Source organism: Thunnus albacares, chromosome 16 (assembly GCF_914725855.1).
Source record: "Thunnus albacares chromosome 16, fThuAlb1.1, whole genome shotgun sequence".
NCBI classification, from domain to species: Eukaryota; Metazoa; Chordata; class Actinopteri; order Scombriformes; family Scombridae; genus Thunnus; species Thunnus albacares.
The window spans coordinates 9,022,454-9,040,350 of record NC_058121.1 but is presented as its reverse complement, the minus strand read 5'-3'; the positions used below and the strand labels follow the sequence as shown (position 1 = coordinate 9,040,350).

The window sequence follows — 17,897 nt, the reverse complement described above, 5'->3', positions numbered from 1 at the left end:
TAAGTGCAGCACTTGAGTGAATGTACTCATTTACTTTCCACAGCTGATTTTATCCAACATAGGACGTAAAGAAAAGAGACACAATGCCCTTTTAATCTTTTACAACATATCAGTACATGCAGGGAGAAACAAAATAGAACAAGCAACGGATACATGAACAAATGGCTTCATTTAATTTATGTATTTCACAAACAATCCAAGAACTTATGAGACAAATGTACAGGAATTAGTTTGCCATTTTATTTTTTTTTCTTCACATTATTGCTTTACAGTAAAATGCATTGGTTGGATATGTCCAGTATAGCAAGACAATACATTCATATAAGTTATACAGATGTCCTCAGTAATGTTTTATAGTAACTAACTTTACATTAAATATATTTTTTAATCATTTATTATTCTTGACAAACAACTCCCACATCACATTGAGCTCACAGTGCATCAGGTCGCATTCAATCAAGAAATACATACCGGTCCTCTCTTGTGTTCAATTGCCATTTCTATCGTGTGTGTGTGTGTTCTAAAGTGTGCGCTTATTTTGTACACAGGATTTTCCATACAATCTGGTTTTATGCTGAGCTACGACAATTATGGCATTTGAATTCTACTTCTTTTTTTTTTTCCTCCTCTTCCAAAAAAAGTGACTTGGTAACAAAGATGCGAGTCAGACAACTGGTGACGATGTACGCTGTGCGTCAGATGAGGACAAAAAGAGGAACAGTGTTTTTTTTCCCCCCCTGCTGTGGTGGTATCACACTGGAACCTGGCAACTGGGACATGACCACACAGAGCAGAGTAAACAAAAATATAAATAAACACACAAAAAAAGCCCTCAACACTGCACATTCTGAATCAACACAAGTACAGTACAGACATCCCTTCCACACAGAAAGCATCAAAGTTTTTTAAAAAAAAGGTCCTGTATGTACAGAAGACCCACTGAAAAGGTTGTAAAGTGTGTGGAGGGGAGGGTGCGTGTACAAGGGTGTCAGTGGGGGTGTGTGTGTGTGTGTGTGTGTGTGTGTGTGTGTGTGTGTGTGTGTGTGGAGGAGTCTGTAGGCCCTGTGTGGTCACTTCCGTCCAGTAAACACAGCCGATAGAGGAGCAGCTTAAGGGGGTCCAATTTATTTTTTCCTCTAAAGTGCTCTCATCCAGGTCCTTTGAAAAAGTGACAAAAGTCCCGAGAGCGGTGGAGGAAAGCCATCCATCCATGTGTTCCCTGCTGCCCCTCAGCTCGGGTCGGTGGAGAATTAATGCCCTTGTGCAAGAGGGATTGGAAATTGAGGAAAAGGGAGTGTGGTATCGTACGGTAAAAAAAAAAAAAAAAAAAAAAAAAATCAGACTTCCCAAAAAGCCACTGTTCCAGAAATGTCCACCTTTGGCTGAGTTCCTCGGCTGTCACAAGACACACACCTGTGAGCTCACACATCAAGTACTACTAGACAAACCGACGTCACATCTCCACAGGATCCCCCATCATTGTGGCAACCTTGCAGGGGCCTTGTGTCACATAGAATTCTTTACATTGAGATTGCATATACAAGTGCCTGCTGCCAAACGGCAGCAGAGGAATATTTTCAACACTTAACACCCCACTTTCCCACCCCGCACGCTTTTTAGTGTTTAAGTCTCTGCGCCTCACTTGTGGACTCCTCACAGGCATTTTTGCATGATGTCAAAATGTCTGGATTGCAGTGTAGCTCGTAGCTGCCGATTTTTGTAAAATGGGTCGGGCGATTTCCATGGAGATGCCCAGAAGCCCTCAGCCTTTTTCGCTGTGCTGTGGAGGAGCTGCGTTTAATGTCCCAGCATGCACTGCAGACAGAGGCGGGTGTGCTCATGGCGTTAACGAGGTTCCGGTGTGTTCAAGAGTCGAGAGCCCGGTGTGAGAAACCTAGCATGGGCCCGCACTGAGCACACGCGCACATACACACACACACACACACATACATACATACATACAATATTCTCTCTCTCACACACACACACACACACACAGACACATACACTGAAAATACACACACACAGAAGGAAGCACTAGTTGATTCAGAATGAGAGGATGGCTGTTAAAGTGCAATATCTACATGTAACTCAAAATCAAGACCATCACCACCTCCTGGAGCTGTCCATCTCCGAGTTTCCCTGATAACTGACGGCTGTGGTTGGCACCCTGGGTGGAGGGGTTGCAGCACCCCCCACTGGCCAGAAGGTGTTATAGCAGACAGTCAGTGTTGAGAACCGTCTGGTTTCTTTGCATTTTTATTTATTTTTTTACTTTTTTTTTTTTTTTTAAATTGACTACCTCCATGCTGCTGCTGTCTCAAGATGAGAACAAGTCACCTGATGACAAAAATCAGAAGCATCCCACAGACCTGGAGCCAGTTTTTTCTTCTGAAGTTGTGCAGTGGGAAAAGTGGAACAACCCATTGCTGAATGAAAATAACGCTGGAGTGGAGTCGTCGCCACCACCAGCCAGAAACCCCCTCTTGAGTGGTCAAATCTCCTTACAGCACAAAGCGAGAAAAGCGTTTCCATGTGCAATTTGTTTCAGTGAAAAACAGGCAATGTCCTATATTTGCAACAAGCTCTCCTCTGTATGTCATACTGGACAAAACCTTGTTTTGAAAATAATAAATACAAAAAACCAAAAAAAGTGTTTACAAGTTTACATTGTGCAGTGCTGCATATGCATAACACTCTCACAGTCAACTGATTTGGACTGTGATATATCTTGTGTCCTGACAAAATGTCTTTTTTTTTTTTTTTTTTAAGAAAACAAAGCAGATTTGATCAAGCAGATGAGGGTTGAAGAAGGTTGCAGAGAGTGAGTGAAGCGCTAACAGTGTCTGCTCCCTGATGCCAAAAGGCCATGCCAGGTGAGTCAGGTCCAGGCTGGAGGAGGGGAGCTGCCAAGGACAAGGCCCTCCTCCAGGGGTCAAGAGGGACAAAAGGAGTGTACTTTTCTCTTTGGGTGCTGGAGTAACTTGGTAAATCTTTTAGGAATGACTTCAAGGAGAATTATCTCTAAGTGGGAGTTTTGGTTGGAATTTGTGATAGGATTTTTTTTTTTCTACATAGACTGTGGTTTGGTTTGTGGAAAGGCTTTAGAATGGTGTGTGGAAATCTACAATGTGAACACTGAAAACACACACCAACAATCAACAGGGGCACTTATGATTCTGGAGGTCCCCGACATCTAAAAAGGCATGCTAGATGGGTAGAAAGTTAACAGGTGCACAGAGGAACTAAAGCCTTTACTGCAGTAACAGGCAAATGCCCAAAACATGAGCATTAAGAACCGGCACTGTGTGACAAGAGGACAAATCAGAGACATAGACTCTTACAGCGTACTGCCTCATGGGAAAATTAAATCCATATTTGGGACTAAAAGGATTACAAGGGAGAGAGCGTGGGGGAGGAGAAAAAGTCTGCAGATAGGTCCAGTATTATTGAGAGAGAAAAAAAAAGAAAAAAAAAAAAAAGAAAGAGTTTTGGGTTGCAATGGGAGTGTTGAGGTTTTGGTATCCGAGGCATGCTGCTGTGCTCTACTCCTCCATGCACATGGGCAGGTTGACGAAGGTGAAGACATTGTACTCGATCATGACGGAGAAGCAGAGGAAGATGGCGTACAGGACGAGGACGTACACGCCCAGCTTCACGTCCAGCCTCCACTTATTGAAGTGAATCCCCAACACCTGCACACATACAAACACATCAGAGGTGCTTATGCAGGCTCAGGCACTGAACTGGTCTAAATTAAAATGGAGTGATAAAAATGTACCGAGAAACAGCAAAATTTAAGGCTGCCCGCGTTGATATATTGACTTCAGTTTTTCTCGGAAAATTGTCTCTTTGAAAAAGGTTGTGTGAAAATCAAATTAAAACTTAACTGTTCAGCCAATATATTTAACACGGTAATCCACAGGAAGCATTTTTTGATATCCATCTTTGGTTGATTATTACATCTCAGCAGCATGTCCAATTTTCTGTTGATGAAGTTAGAGTTTCTGTAGCTGACTCTCTTTGTTGAACCACTGTGACTACTGCTGCTCATGCTAATGCTGCGGGAAATGTGCTATTACTGATCTGGGTGTGTTTCAGCTGCCATGGTGGGAAAATGTGGACAGTATTACTGGATATACAGTATATAATCAAAAAGTGTTTTTTAAAGAATGCAATTTCACATCATGAAGCAGGAAAGAAAATATGTCCAACTGTCTAGACCAACTAGGAACTCTGAATTAAAAGAGTCGTTTTATTTTCTTAGTAGGATGTTTCACATTCCAAATGATGGTTTATTGAAGTATAAATACTCTGTGTTGTGATTATAATTTTTTTATGCATTTTCAGGGGAAAGAGCTTTAGGTTCAGGATGCCAAATGTAAAGATTTAAATCAGCTAACTAGAGTACATAACTTGGTTTAGGCAGTATTATGTAACAGTGCATCAGAAGGTGATGAGATGGAGATGTATCTAAATAAAAATAGCTTTGATGTTTTACTTTAGACACGTATAGTACACGACAGTAGTAAACCAGAAATATTCCTAGAAACAGTCAACATGTCACTGTGGCACCAGCTTAGTGTAAATAAACATTATTAATGACTGCTCACCGTGAGGGCCACAGAGCCCAGCAGAAGCACCACTGAGTACACCAGCCCCCGACTGTTAATCATCACCTGCAACAGACGAGACGGTGAGATCAGTAAATCATCAGCAGCTCTTCAAACTCATTATGCAACATCAGAGAGGAGGATTCGCTGGATTCATTTTCTCCTCACACACACAGGGCCATGCAGAGATGACAAAGTCTGAACGCTTGTAAAGCAAACCAGTCCGTTACCTCTGATCCATAGCTGACACACATGGTCTGTATGGCCCAAGGAACCCCAAGTCCCACGAGGATATCAAACACATTACTGCCGATAGTGTTTGACACCGCCATGTCTCCCAAACCTAAATTAGAACAAAGACCAGCTCAAGTTATTAAACAAGAAACGTTCATGTTACGCAATAAGTTTTTCCTCCAGATACAACTGAAGATGGCCATTTTACTATTCTGTACTTTGATATTCACAAGGGCCCTGGTGGTATTGAGCTGGGAAGGTGGTGGCGCATGACTGTACTGTCATATCTATAAACAGTACTGCACTATTCCCTTTTGTTCAAGAGCTCTGTGCCAATTTGTACATCCCTGCTTGAATAACTGGGTTCTGTGCAGGAGACAATAGAGATTTCTGGACACACAGGTATGTTTCACTAAATTTTTCACAAGTGCAAATCTTTACATATCTGGATCCAGTATGCACATTTGATGAAAACCATGTAGACATTATATCTATACAGTATTTCTGGTGTTATTCTTAGTAAGTTTATTTTAATGACTCGCCAACAAAGACCTTGCAGGGATCACGAGAGTTTTTTTATAACCAAAGATTTAAACACATCTCAGAGGGAAAGGTATACCGTACCTTGCCGAGCCACAATGAGACTGGCTATGCAGTCTGGGACACTGGTGCCTGCTGCCAGGAAAGTGATCCCCATGATGACATCAGGGATTCCCAGGGTGTAGCCAATTATAGTCACCTGAAAGTGCACAGAGACTGTCAGAGCTCACAAATGGAATTCTCCGTCTGTATCGGGAAAGTGCACATCAACCTTCATATCAAATATTCAACTTTAATGTTGCCTTACTTAGTGGGAAATATCTGAACATTGTTTAAGATCTTAAGGATCTACTAGATTAGATTAACACACAATTAACCAAGCACAGACTTACAGAGTAAACTTCTACTGCTAATTCTAAAAGATCTCCATTTTGTTTGTAGTTGTAAAGTTAATATGAGGCAAGCAATGCAAGATTAAGTAAGTCTCCAACAAACACTATCTTAAAATTGATATTTTCCCAGATTGACTGCTTAGTCAATAAACTGTCACAAAATCCAAAACATATTCAATTAACAATTGTATAAAAACAGAAAAGCAGCAAATCCTCACATTTGAGAACATGGAATGTGTTTGTCATTTTTGCCTGACGAATGACTGAAAGATAAATCAGTTATCAAAATTGTCGTCAATTAATACCCTGTTCCTCCACGTATCAATTAATCAACTAATTATTTCAGCACTCAAGTAAACACTCAAGTTTCCTGGTGGATCAGGGGGCTGAAAATATTTGAACGCCTCACCCTGAAGAGTAGCATTTCTCATTAAGTTTTTGCATTCCACCATAAATATTACACTCACCATCCAGACCATAACGTAGGAGAAGACAGCGATCCAGACAGTAGACAGGATGAAGGACAACATGAAGTATTTCTCCCAGCGAGGCTTGGCACAGTTCGGGACGGTAAAAAACAACAACAGGAGGAGAGGCCACGATATTAGCCACTTCACCTTGCTGCCGATACCTCCTGCAGCAGAAACACACATTAGCAATAAGATCTTTGGGTTTATGATCAGAAATACACTTTAAGTTTATGCTCTGTATGAGAAGTATTAAATACCGTATTATGATGACGGTAGCCTCTCAGATATAGAACCTGGTTCCCATCATTATGTGGAGAATCTATCATTCTAGCAGCTTGATTGCTAATGTCATCATTAAGCAGACATATTTACATCTTTCAATTTTAGGAGCCAGAGGCATACACATTTCTTATGTATTATTTTTGCTTTAGGATATTGTTTGTCATTTATTTTTTGCCTTAATCCCCAAATCGTTTGCAGTCTACTCCTGCACCAATATATTTATGATATAAAAGGGTCTATACTTTGGGCTAATTTAGTCATTACATGTATGAATAGGCTTTATGTTACACCTACAGAGTCACCCAATTTCTTTTCTTCTTTTCTCTGCTTTTGCTCTGTTAATATTGTTTAGTTGAAATGTAATAAATGAATGAATAATATTCTCGCATCAGGTTGCAGGATGCCTCTGTTTGTACCCAAACCATGTCCCGTCTGCCTTTCTGTCCTCTTTGGCTTAAGTGAAATGGATAAACACGTCCCTCCATCTGCCATTTCCACAACACAAAGCTTTTTTGCAAAAGCTTTTATGCTGTCGAGCGCCCTCTTCCTATTTAGTGACATGAGATGACTTCAGCATATTTTATATTCCATGAAATCCAACCTTAATGGCTGCTCAAGTCTGCTGATCCCTCTCAGTGATTTTAATTTTGAGGTCAGATCAATGTGGTAAATACTGATGTTAAAATGACTGTATACACCAAAACTTCACCCCCCACCCTTCCTCTTCTTTTCAAAGCCTTTTAAACCAATATAATGCAACACTTCCATACACGCAGATGAATTTGTCTGTTTCGTGGTAAATCAGATTAACCAAACTCGGATTCTTTTCACATCAGCAGCCACTGACTGATAAAAAGGGCAGCCATGCTCAGAGCTGTCAAAGAGGATGATCATTAGTCAGTATATTATGAAGCCTCTGACTAATTAGAGTGAGGACGTCAATCATTTCGGAAGCAGCAAGAAATTCTGAAGCAGATCAAGCAGAGCTGTCAAACTAAAAACTTCTTTCAACTGAATGAGACCTCAAGTTCTTAAAATAAGCACATAGTCGAAATAAAATAGATTTGTAAACATGACTGAAATGTCAAGATGATTTTATTCCTACATCTTTTCATCCTGCACCCGAAGTATCCATCCATGCATGCCAAATTACACACATTCATCAAGTAAATACATGAATCACGTACTTGGAATATGAAATGGGGAGATGGTGTCGTTCTCCTCCGCCTCGGTGGGTTTGTCCTCTGGCACGTTTCCGTTCTCAATCTCAACCTTCCCGTCGATCACTTGTGTCTCCACACCATTGGCAGCTTGGACCAACTTCTGGCGCTTTCAGAAAAAAAACACTAAGTCAAAGGGCACATGAGCAGACACGCTGCTACTTTCACTGTGTGTGTGAGATAAGGAAACCTTTTTGACACAAAGCTGAAAATAGTCTATAATCAAAAGAAACTGAAGATAGCAACAGCAGTGACATTAACACATTGGAGACAACAACTCCCATCTGTACCTCTGTTATGATGAGGCGACTGGCCATGCGCAGACGGGTCTTGGGTCCAAAGTGGCTGGTGACCATGACACGCAGGCCGGCTTCTGGAAACCTGAACTTTGAAGGGCTGGCGTTTATGATCTCGTCCACCATCACCACAGAGCCACGGCTGTAAGCCTTGCTGGGCTTGACTGAAGTCGTGGAGGGATACGATACAAAGATGAGTAATGATCTTAAATGAGTTAACAGATTGTGTTCACTCAACATGTAAGTCTACCACACATGTATTTTCATTCCTGTAGATCGTATTTGCAGTTTCAATTATCATTTTAATTGCTTATACTTGATACCTTCCTGACATTGAAGTGTTTTGTCATGTGTTGGAAAAGTCATATACATATAAAGTTCATTATTAATCAATTACACTTGATTGGAACATCCTAAAGTGCAAATTATTTCCAGTATTAAAACTAAACAGATAATCTTTAAAAAGCTATAAAACCAATGTAGTGTCCTTTAAACATTTATGGTGTCATTTTTCTTTTTTTTATCTTCAAGTGCTACAGAGCCAAGTTTCTTAGTGACAAAATGTCTCTGGTTCAGTGCATCCATTAATATTCCTATGTCAACGTTAAAGCTGCAGCAGGCAAGTTTTTATGTCAATGTACACCATCCCTATCACCTTAACTCACACCATGGCCTGGATGTGACAGTTTCAATGCCTACACAAATCAAATGAAAGTGCAAAAACGTCTCTTTAACAGTGTGAATGATCTGGTCTGACAACTTAGTGTGGTAAAGCTCCGAATATTACACTCTCCTCTTTTTTTTCCATCTATGGCCTGGAAATTGATGTTGTGCCTTTATGTTGCTTGTTGTCTCAGAGGTGAGGGAAGTGATTCTTGGTAGTATAGTTTGAGGAAACACACACACACACACACACACACACACACACACACACGCGTTTTCTTTCCAGGAAACAGGTTGTACTGTAAGGGATCATCATACTGTATGTAGGTCTGGCCTATTTTAATTCTAATGTCTTACAAAATAGTGTGTCCACTCAAATTTATTGCCAATGTCTGAGAACATTTAACATGTTGTCGCTATCCAGAAAAAAAAAGACATCTGTAAAGGAAAAACGTTTTTTCTTAGCATCATTACAATGCATTTTTCAGATAATCCAAGTGGTCTAATTATTTTAAGTAGTAAGGGAATTTCACCTACTCCTTTAGTTTATCTTAAAAATTCAGAATCAAATTTGTAGATACACTGTTGTCCCTGGACGACGACAATGTGGAAAAAGATTCACTTACGAGAACATTTTAAGATTCCATAAACCTGCATGTATGTGCAAGATGTAGCAGGTGTATGCATGTAAATACAAATGTGACACTCACATATGTGCAGAAAAACCTTGAGTGGCTGTGACACTTCTATTGGGCTTGAGCAAAATCAGTAATGATGTGACGACGTCAATCAATTATCTAGTTTACATGCAGTTGCATAACAGTCTTCTTTCGTCCGCTGAGTCACTTGCTGGTAAACAAGGAATAGTCACGGATAAAAAAAGGGGTGTCGAAACTTTAGGATTCATTCCCTGGACTCACCAGCGTTGAATCTTTTGCCCCTCACATGCCTTTGGTATAAAAACGTCACACACCGGCTGGGTCGGTTGAAATGAGCGTGTTTGTGTGCAGTTATCGACACATCACATCATTTCCGAGCACCGAACTTCAAATAGCTTCCCCAAATTGCATCTTGTAGCTTTGAAGTTTGCCTACTAGTTGTGAATATTTATGGCACAACCAAGATTGATTTCAAAATCTGTGACATTGGAGATGTAACCTCTGGCATCTTAGAGCTGAATCTCAAACTGTAACGCAGGTGGCGGACGTTTTAAACACATGTGGGGACCTCTTCAGACTTTTTGTGATACTCTGACAATAAGAAATGTTTTATTTGGTATCCTATAATTCCTCATTCGCTCTTTGCTCACAGTTGGCTATAAGATGTGCTGTATGGGGAATAAAAAAAAAGTTCTACAGTGCACTTATTAGTTTAACTCAGCCTTAATTTGACTTATTATGCATGCAAGAATGCACATAAATTAACTATGTAAACAGAGCCGGTATAAACATTCCTCTTGTGAAATTCATTACCACTTCAGGAGGGAGTGGGTCTACGCCCCAGAGACCAGAAGAAGAAAAGTAGTATGCAAGCAGAAAGAACTGGCACACAGCAACACAACACTGTTGACAATAAGCAAGAATAAGTTTAGTAAGGCTAAACAGACAGGCATGTTAACACTAATGCAGTCAAAGTGGGGTTAAAGGTCGCTGATTAGAAGCTTCTAGAAAGGTCAAAGGCAGGAAAAGAAGTGGAGAACTGTGGCTAAAAGGAAACTTTCACCCCAACATAACATTAAAGATATTATTTAGAAAAGGCTGATTTTTCTTGAAATTTTTCTTTTAAGTTTAAGACTCAAGACAACAAAGTCCCTTGACATTAAACTGCATTACAGAAAAGAAGATTAATATCTTCCCATTTTAAAAACACATTTCATTTTGTGCCCCCTGTATGCTCAGATAAGCCTCAGTTGCTTATCATCCTAAAAAGGACTAAGCAGGCCGAGAGGAAAATTTAATGGAAGGACATGTATAACTTTTTAAATTACCAAAAGAAGAAGGGAAAAAGTAAGGAGAAAATTTGCCAAACTGTCTCTTGAGGTAGTGCAGTTCATTGAGGTCATGGGATTGAAGTTTTCTTGATATTTGAAAAATTTAGCAGAATCATATTGTATTTAATCTTTTTTCAGCAGAATGACTATCAGCTAAAGCAATTCAAGTTAGTTCAGCAGAAAGGAGGAAAGGTTAAAGCCACAGAGCCTCTAGCAGGAGATATCAACCACAGCCTTCCAAAGTCTTTTTTTTATTTCAACAAGAGTAGTCTTTAGGATCCAGCCTGTCTGATTAACCTTACCTGCTGAGAGTAATGGCGATGACGGGTCGTCATCCCAAACATAGTCATAACTAGCATTACCGTCCTCCATCTCATTGCTGGCCACAGCGTTACCATTGGCCACGTTCTTCTTGGACTTCCCCATGAAAAATCTCTGCATGCTGGAGTTGAATCTAGTAAAAAGATGAAACATAATCCCTAAATTATACTGAAATAGATCAGTCCAGAGTCCTAAAAGGGAAAAAAATAAACAAGATAGGAGATACAGTGTCAAGATTCATATTTGCAAATAGGGTTTACCAGCTAGATGAAAGGCTCCAACTTGTTTGAAATATGTATTAATTAGCTAAAATAACCTGTTTATGCTGCATACTTCTATACAGTGAGTTTACAGCAAGATGGCCTACTTTCTAAAAAACAGAACCAGCATTACACTGCCCAAAAAATATCTGAAATTTACTTTTGGCATTAGAATAGAGAAGAAAGAGAAAGTCAAGGAAATGTTTCCAAGAGCCAATCACAGGGCTTTCATCCGCTGCAGGACCATATGAGGGCCATTACTTAAATATGCTTCACAAATTCTGAACACACTGTTGCTGCCTTTGAACATAATATGTGCAGAGGTAATACTGGCAACATCAGAAGAGATGCTCTATCCCTGTGAGAGCTTCTACACCTTCAGAGGCCAACATTATCAGTAAAGTTTGATCTTACCTTCAAACTCAAAATGTCTGAGATTCTCACAGAAGGTGCACAGGATGCAGTACTTGCATTTCAATTCCAGATTTTATGTTACTTTGTGAGATTTTTGAGGGTTTGAGAACAGAAGTTTTGCTTGTTTTGTACAGATTGTAAAGTATCGAGCCTAAAACTGACAGCAGATTATCAGATGAGTCAAAAATAGGCTACAATAAATTACACCAATAAATACTTTCAGCTAAATAATTAAAATTAAGTGTAAAAAAAATTAAAGCTTTGTACTTTTCCTTCAACATCCAATGTGTGATTAAAGAAAGCTTAACTGAAAACACACCGAACACCAGCTTTTCAGCAAGATAGCTAGCTAGCTGAAGCTAACTTTCATCATAAAACAACTAGACAGCGCACATAATGTTAATCATCGATGTATAGTACTGTGTACTGCTGCATCACTGCAAAAAACTTTTGTAGGAGTAGCTGACGCATTTTAGCAGTCAAAAACACTAACAAAGTTACCTAGCTAACCCTACTTAGAAGTTTGGGGTTTTTTTGAAGTTATGAGAAAATAGAAATGAAATCGCATTTAATTGCATACAGTATATCTACAAATTGTCATGAGAAAGGATGAAATAATAAAGTCCAAGACTTATTTCCATCCAGAAGACATTCATATTAATTATATTTTGTACAGCTCATTTAGTCAGTTTTGGGCCTCCATACATTAAAGCCTATACAAGTATATTCGACTAATCACATCCAAAAACAACTGCTCCTGATCTGAGATACAATAAGAGTTTTTTTTTTGTTGTTTTTTTTTTTTTTTTACTTATTATAACATTTGCACCATTACCTTTTCCTCTATGCTGGTATTGTTTTTTCAATTTGCAGCACACATGCTATTTGAGAAGGAAAAAAATATACCACTGTCCAGCCCTGGAAGGTCACCTCAGAGCACTGATCGCGCTATATAAAACCCACTCTACTCCATTTTGACTGGAACAGCCCAAAATGGTCAGTGGATATTTTGGGAGAGGAGAGACATATGACAGCATATCCTACAGTAAGCACTTCTTTCCTCCAAATGAGAAAGGAGAGGAGTGATCCGGTTAAGCCTGTGCTCTTAGCCACTGCAGAGGGAGAAAGATTAAACTCTTATGGCAGGGAGAGAGCAGGCTGCTGCTGAATGTAACACAGATTATCAGCTGGACAGAAACAGCAGCACAGACGACGTGGTGGCATTATGCTGTTTGGACTATAAAGACACAGCCATGGCATAATAGATTGAATCTGCATTTTATGCTCAATTTGCTCATACAAGCTAAAAGTTGACAGATACTGTAAACAGACAAGAGTAGCCGGGTAGCTGACTACTAAAACATCCCTACTCTGATGCTTTTCTTAAATAGCTACAATACTGAAATACAATAGATTCATGTAAATTTCATGGGACAGCAGATGTGTTACATCTGAAATGAGGATTTAGAGGTAAATTAACTGTTCAAAACAAGCCACTAAAAATAGAAAATTGTCAACTGGCAGATGCTATGTGCAGTATTTTTTTAGATTTCTAATCTTGATACCTGGTATAATTGTCAAATAAGTCAATGTGCTGCTATGATAAGCTATAAAACTGTGTCCTAACTGAATAAAATGCATAATGGAAGTTGCTTTTGCTGTAGCTTAATTCATTAAAAAGGTGCATAGTTTTCAGCAGAGGGCTCCTGAGCAGAGTCTGCTGCCAACATCTGGGCAGCGGACGTGAATGAGACACTCCCCTTCAGCTGGAAGCCCACTCTTCTCTTGTGAAACTGCTGAGCGCACAATTGGATATATTCAACAGCTCACAGGTATTAGTGTGCAAGAGTGGAAGCATCTCTCCCCATGCATACACTCAGGCTGTTGAAGTGGGAATCTGTCATCGACCAACTTGCTTGGTTAAAAAAAAAAAGAAACAAAGTGTAGAAGAGATGTGAAGAATGTGCAGAACTCACTTCATGACGAGGATGTAGCCCGCATACATTACAACCAGCACTAAACTCTCCCACCTAAAAACGAAGAAGAAAAAGGATGAGGGTTAAAATGACACACTTTGACACACACAATTTACACACTTTAGCTTATAGCTTATATGAATGTCTCCTGATTTTATATCTGCCTAATACAACCATTATTTAGGATAATGACCAGAGTAAGGGCTTCAAAAACTGAGTTAGATCTGCTAGCAGGGGGCAGAATCTGAGATTGACATTAAACAAACTGAGATTAAAAGCTACAATAAGATGATTAACAAAATATAACCGATTCATCGTTGTTTAAGTAAAGATGCCAAACATTTATCTATTCCAGCATCTCAAGTGTAAGGATTTGCTGCTCATTTTTGTTTTTTAATGATAGTGAACTGGATAAATTGGGGATTTAGACAGATGGTCAGACAAAAGTTCATTTAAATACCTAAACATGCACACTAGGAACCTGTGTTGTGCTTTTTTTTTTTTTTTTACCATCAGGGAAAAAAAAAAAAAAAAAAAAAAAAAAAAAATCAGTAGTTAACGCCCTAACCAAGATACTCTCAAGGTTCTTTCAAACCTCAAACTCTAGTAAATGTAAACCTGGAATTTTAAAAATAAAAATCAACTGGATGAATAACTCACCACACTATCTTCTCATCATAGATGAACTGGAAAATAAAGAAACATTTTTCTTTTAAAACATTTAAAAAGAAGAATGAAAGCAGTAAATCACCGCTGGTCTTCATTTATAAATGCATGTAACGAGCAGGTTTTCTTGTCCAACTTACTGCAATAAGAGCCACAACAGCCAAGATGTAGTAGAAGGAGTCTCTGAAAACCGCCCACCAGGTCAGCACCACCACCTAAGAATCCACAGAGAAGAGTGCAGTCATATTTGAAATATTTTATGGAGTATTTGGTCAATACATATGGAATTATCAAAAGCACTTAATGTGTAAATTGAAGAAGAGCATAAGAGAAGAAACACAGACTTCTGATCTGTGTATGCCTTCAGAGTTTACTTCTCCATTTCCAATAAAACCAGTTCTGTGAAAACTTCTTTGTTTCCCCTCAGTAAAGAACTTCTACCACACATGTGCTGTTCTGCAGTCTATAAATAAACAGAAGATGCAGCAGTGGCAGTAAGTCACTGCCTCACACACACACACACACACACACACACCTGTCCAGCGAAGATCCCACAGACTCCAATGATGCAAAGGATGTTGAAGACCGCTGAACCCACGATGGTCCCCACCCCCACATCACCATGGGTGATGAAGACACCTGCACAGAGGGGAAATAGCCAATCAGAATCAGCCATAACACCAACCATCTGGGAATGCCTTTGAGTATGAATGTGTGTGTGTGTGGCTCTCTACCAATAACAGATGCAAACAGCTCCGGTGCAGAGCTGCCAGCTGCCATGAAGGTGGCTCCGGCAACATCTTCACTCAGATCGAGTTTCTGCATAAATAAAGCAAAGATGGCTGGTTTAAATAAACAAACCCACACTCTGTAACTAACTCTTAAAGATAAAGGCTACAACTCCTTTAAGTACCTCACAGATCTTCTCCAGCGATGTCACAAAGTACTCGTCACATGTTATGGCGAGGGCCAGAAACATGTAGAGCGCCTATGGACAAAAGCAGTAGAGTTAAGTTTGAAGAGTGTGTGTGTGTGTGTGTGTGTGTGTGTGTGTGTGTGTGTGTGTGTATGTGTGTGAGAGACAAGGGCAAAAAGTGAGAATACAACTGTGTGTGTGTGGCAGTGCATGCTTGCATAGCCACATCCTTAATCAGCAGAAATTAGATGAGTTAATAGAGCCTTGGCAGAGCAAAGATATTCTGCTGCTAAAGGACGGGTGAAGGAGAATCTCAAAGCACAGCACCCAATTAAAACAGGGCTTGCATTCATTTCAAATGTCAATTCAGTGACGAGCCGTTTTCCTTACAATGTGAAAAATCTACGGGATCTGCATACTCGTGCCGCTGTGAGAGAGGAGGGGGAGGCAGCCTATTTCAGTAGCTGAGGCGAGATCTATAAATTATAGATCAGGTGTGACATCATGGCCCGGCAGCTCTGACAGTCGTGCTCTGCTCTATGCTATCCACAGGGGGCAGTGCAGGACTGCAATATGATAAGACTCCAACACATTTATCCTCATTAGTATTGAATCCAGGACAATATTAAGTCGTAATTTAGCATCAAACATACAGTAGAGATGGGAACAGTTAACAAAAAGTAAGTTTAGTATATTGGATTGAAGCTCAAATGTCAGTTTTGGTCATATCCTGATCATGAACACTCCTCTGTGTGTTACTGAGGGGAAATTTTCATAATTTTTCAAGGTAAACCAAACACAAACCCAAACAGGGATCACTGATATTGTAGTTAATGTTGGTTTATTTCAGCATCACGGTTGCGGTCAATTTAGCAGGAGATGAGGGCATGCGTTCACTGAGTTGAGAAGGGAGGTTACTCCCCTGCTTCTGCAAATCAGTGCTCAACCATGCAGGGAAGGCAAGGTAACATAGTTCTTACATCTACACCTTGGCTCAAACAGGCTCTCAGTGTGTAACAAGACTGTGTGCTCAGGACATTCCCTACCACTGATGACAGTGAGGTCATGTCCTTATTTTCCTTTCTCTTTTGTGAATTCGAGGGTTTAAGCAACCCAGGGGGAGTCTCTACAATTAAAAAGCATATTTATTAGCTGCTCCTGATATTGTTTAACTCAATGAATCTTACATGTGACGCCTTTTAAGCCATCAAAACAATACATTATTAAAAAGCTTCAGCATTTCTCCCCCACAATTTAATTCCTGACAGTGAAGAGACCGCTTTGATAAAACATTTAAACCCTCATGCTGGGAAATAAAATTTAATTTGCATTTAAAGGAGTAGTTTAACATTTTGGGAAATATTCTTATCTACTTTCTGGTGGAGAGTTAGATGAGAAGATTGATAGCACTCTGATGTATGTGTGGTAAATTTGAAACTAGCCTCCAGACAGTTGGCTTTTCTTAGCACAAAGACTGGAGACGGGGGGGTGGGGGTGGGGGTGGGGGGGACGGCTAGCCTTGCTCTGCCTGAAGGTAACAAAATCCACCTACCCACTCCTCTAAAGCTCATAAATTAACAAATTATATCCTGTTTGTTTAATCTGTACAAAACCAAAGAGTAAAAAATGGCAATTCGCCATTTACAGGGGGTTCAGTGTCAAACTATTCCTTTTATTTTTTGGTCTCTGGTCAAAATGTTGTAAGCGGAGCGGGAAGTGTGTTTGAGGGGACTAAGGCCCTCAGTGTTTCTATAATCCTGGTTGCAGCCCTGGGTGTATTTGATAAAGAGAAACTTTTTAAAGCCAGTTCAATCCAGCATGAAGAGTTCATTCACCAGTGCACTAAAATGAACAATATGATTAACTGGGTTCTCCATTGAAATCCACTGCTGGTTTTATGTCAAGTCAGTGGACTGAATGTAGACAGTAATGGTTTCTAACGTGGAGAAGCAGCTTATACCAACACACAAAAAAAAAGAAAGAAAAAGACATTTGCCTGTCCTTAACTCCTGACCCGTGCCTGTATATTTCAAGCATTCTTATGAATCATGCTCACATTTGAACTAAGACTAAAAATACCTCAACCTCAGAGAAGTACTACCATATTTATGAAGCTTTTTACAGACACTCAAAGGAGTAGAAGTTCTCCATAGAGAGACATCATTTTACAACACTCGGAACTATAAAATTAAATTAATGATGTTTTGTAAGTTGTAACAATGTGCATTCCATACATCCAAAAAAAGGCTACATAGTATGTACAATTACACAAATTACACTTGTTTAATGGCTTATATAGGTTGATTTTAATGAAGTTCTGCATTTTGTATTTCTTAACCAGTAAGCTTAGATTTTGTGTTTGTTTGTTTACTACATTACAAGTTAGATGCAGATGCGCCTTGACTTAAATAATTTAGTAAGATGTTTTGACACTTCCATTTGTCTGCTCTCATGGTTTCAATCCCAAATGTAGCAGCAAGATTTCTTTCAGTACCACTGAATTGCTTTACACCTCTTTTCTTTTTCCCTCCAGTATACCTTCCTGACTAAATACATGATCTGTGTCTGAGTTTTTGTACAAATATTGGTGCTTGTTCATTTTAATGACAATGAGTGTACCATCAGTGTATCATCATTTGAGCGA

At 39.6% G+C, this 17,897-nt stretch overlaps 1 protein-coding gene across 2 annotated transcripts in view; it reads right to left on the bottom strand.

Annotated features, from left to right (window-relative positions):
- Positions 1-218: 218 nt before the first annotated feature.
- Positions 219-17,897, bottom strand: part of slc24a4b (solute carrier family 24 member 4b) — a 36,112-nt gene continuing 18,433 nt past the window's right edge. Inside the window, exons 4-17 of one of the 2 annotated variants that reach the window (XM_044377296.1) lie at positions 15,251-15,325; positions 15,072-15,156; positions 14,873-14,976; positions 14,478-14,552; positions 14,332-14,357; positions 13,672-13,725; positions 11,063-11,154; positions 8,042-8,211; positions 7,719-7,854; positions 6,247-6,413; positions 5,472-5,586; positions 4,844-4,956; positions 4,614-4,679; positions 219-3,695 (exon numbers count right to left, since the gene is read on the bottom strand). In XM_044377296.1, coding sequence (XP_044233231.1) covers positions 3,546-3,695; positions 4,614-4,679; positions 4,844-4,956; positions 5,472-5,586; positions 6,247-6,413; positions 7,719-7,854; positions 8,042-8,211; positions 11,063-11,154; positions 13,672-13,725; positions 14,332-14,357; positions 14,478-14,552; positions 14,873-14,976; positions 15,072-15,156; positions 15,251-15,325 — 1,428 coding nt within the window. In that variant the 3' untranslated portion in view covers positions 219-3,545. Of the gene's footprint in view, positions 3,696-4,613; positions 4,680-4,843; positions 4,957-5,471; positions 5,587-6,246; positions 6,414-7,718; positions 7,861-8,041; positions 8,212-11,062; positions 11,155-13,671; positions 13,726-14,331; positions 14,358-14,477; positions 14,553-14,872; positions 14,977-15,071; positions 15,157-15,250; positions 15,326-17,897 lie in introns of both variants that reach the window. The other variant, XM_044377294.1, reaches the window with a different exon arrangement.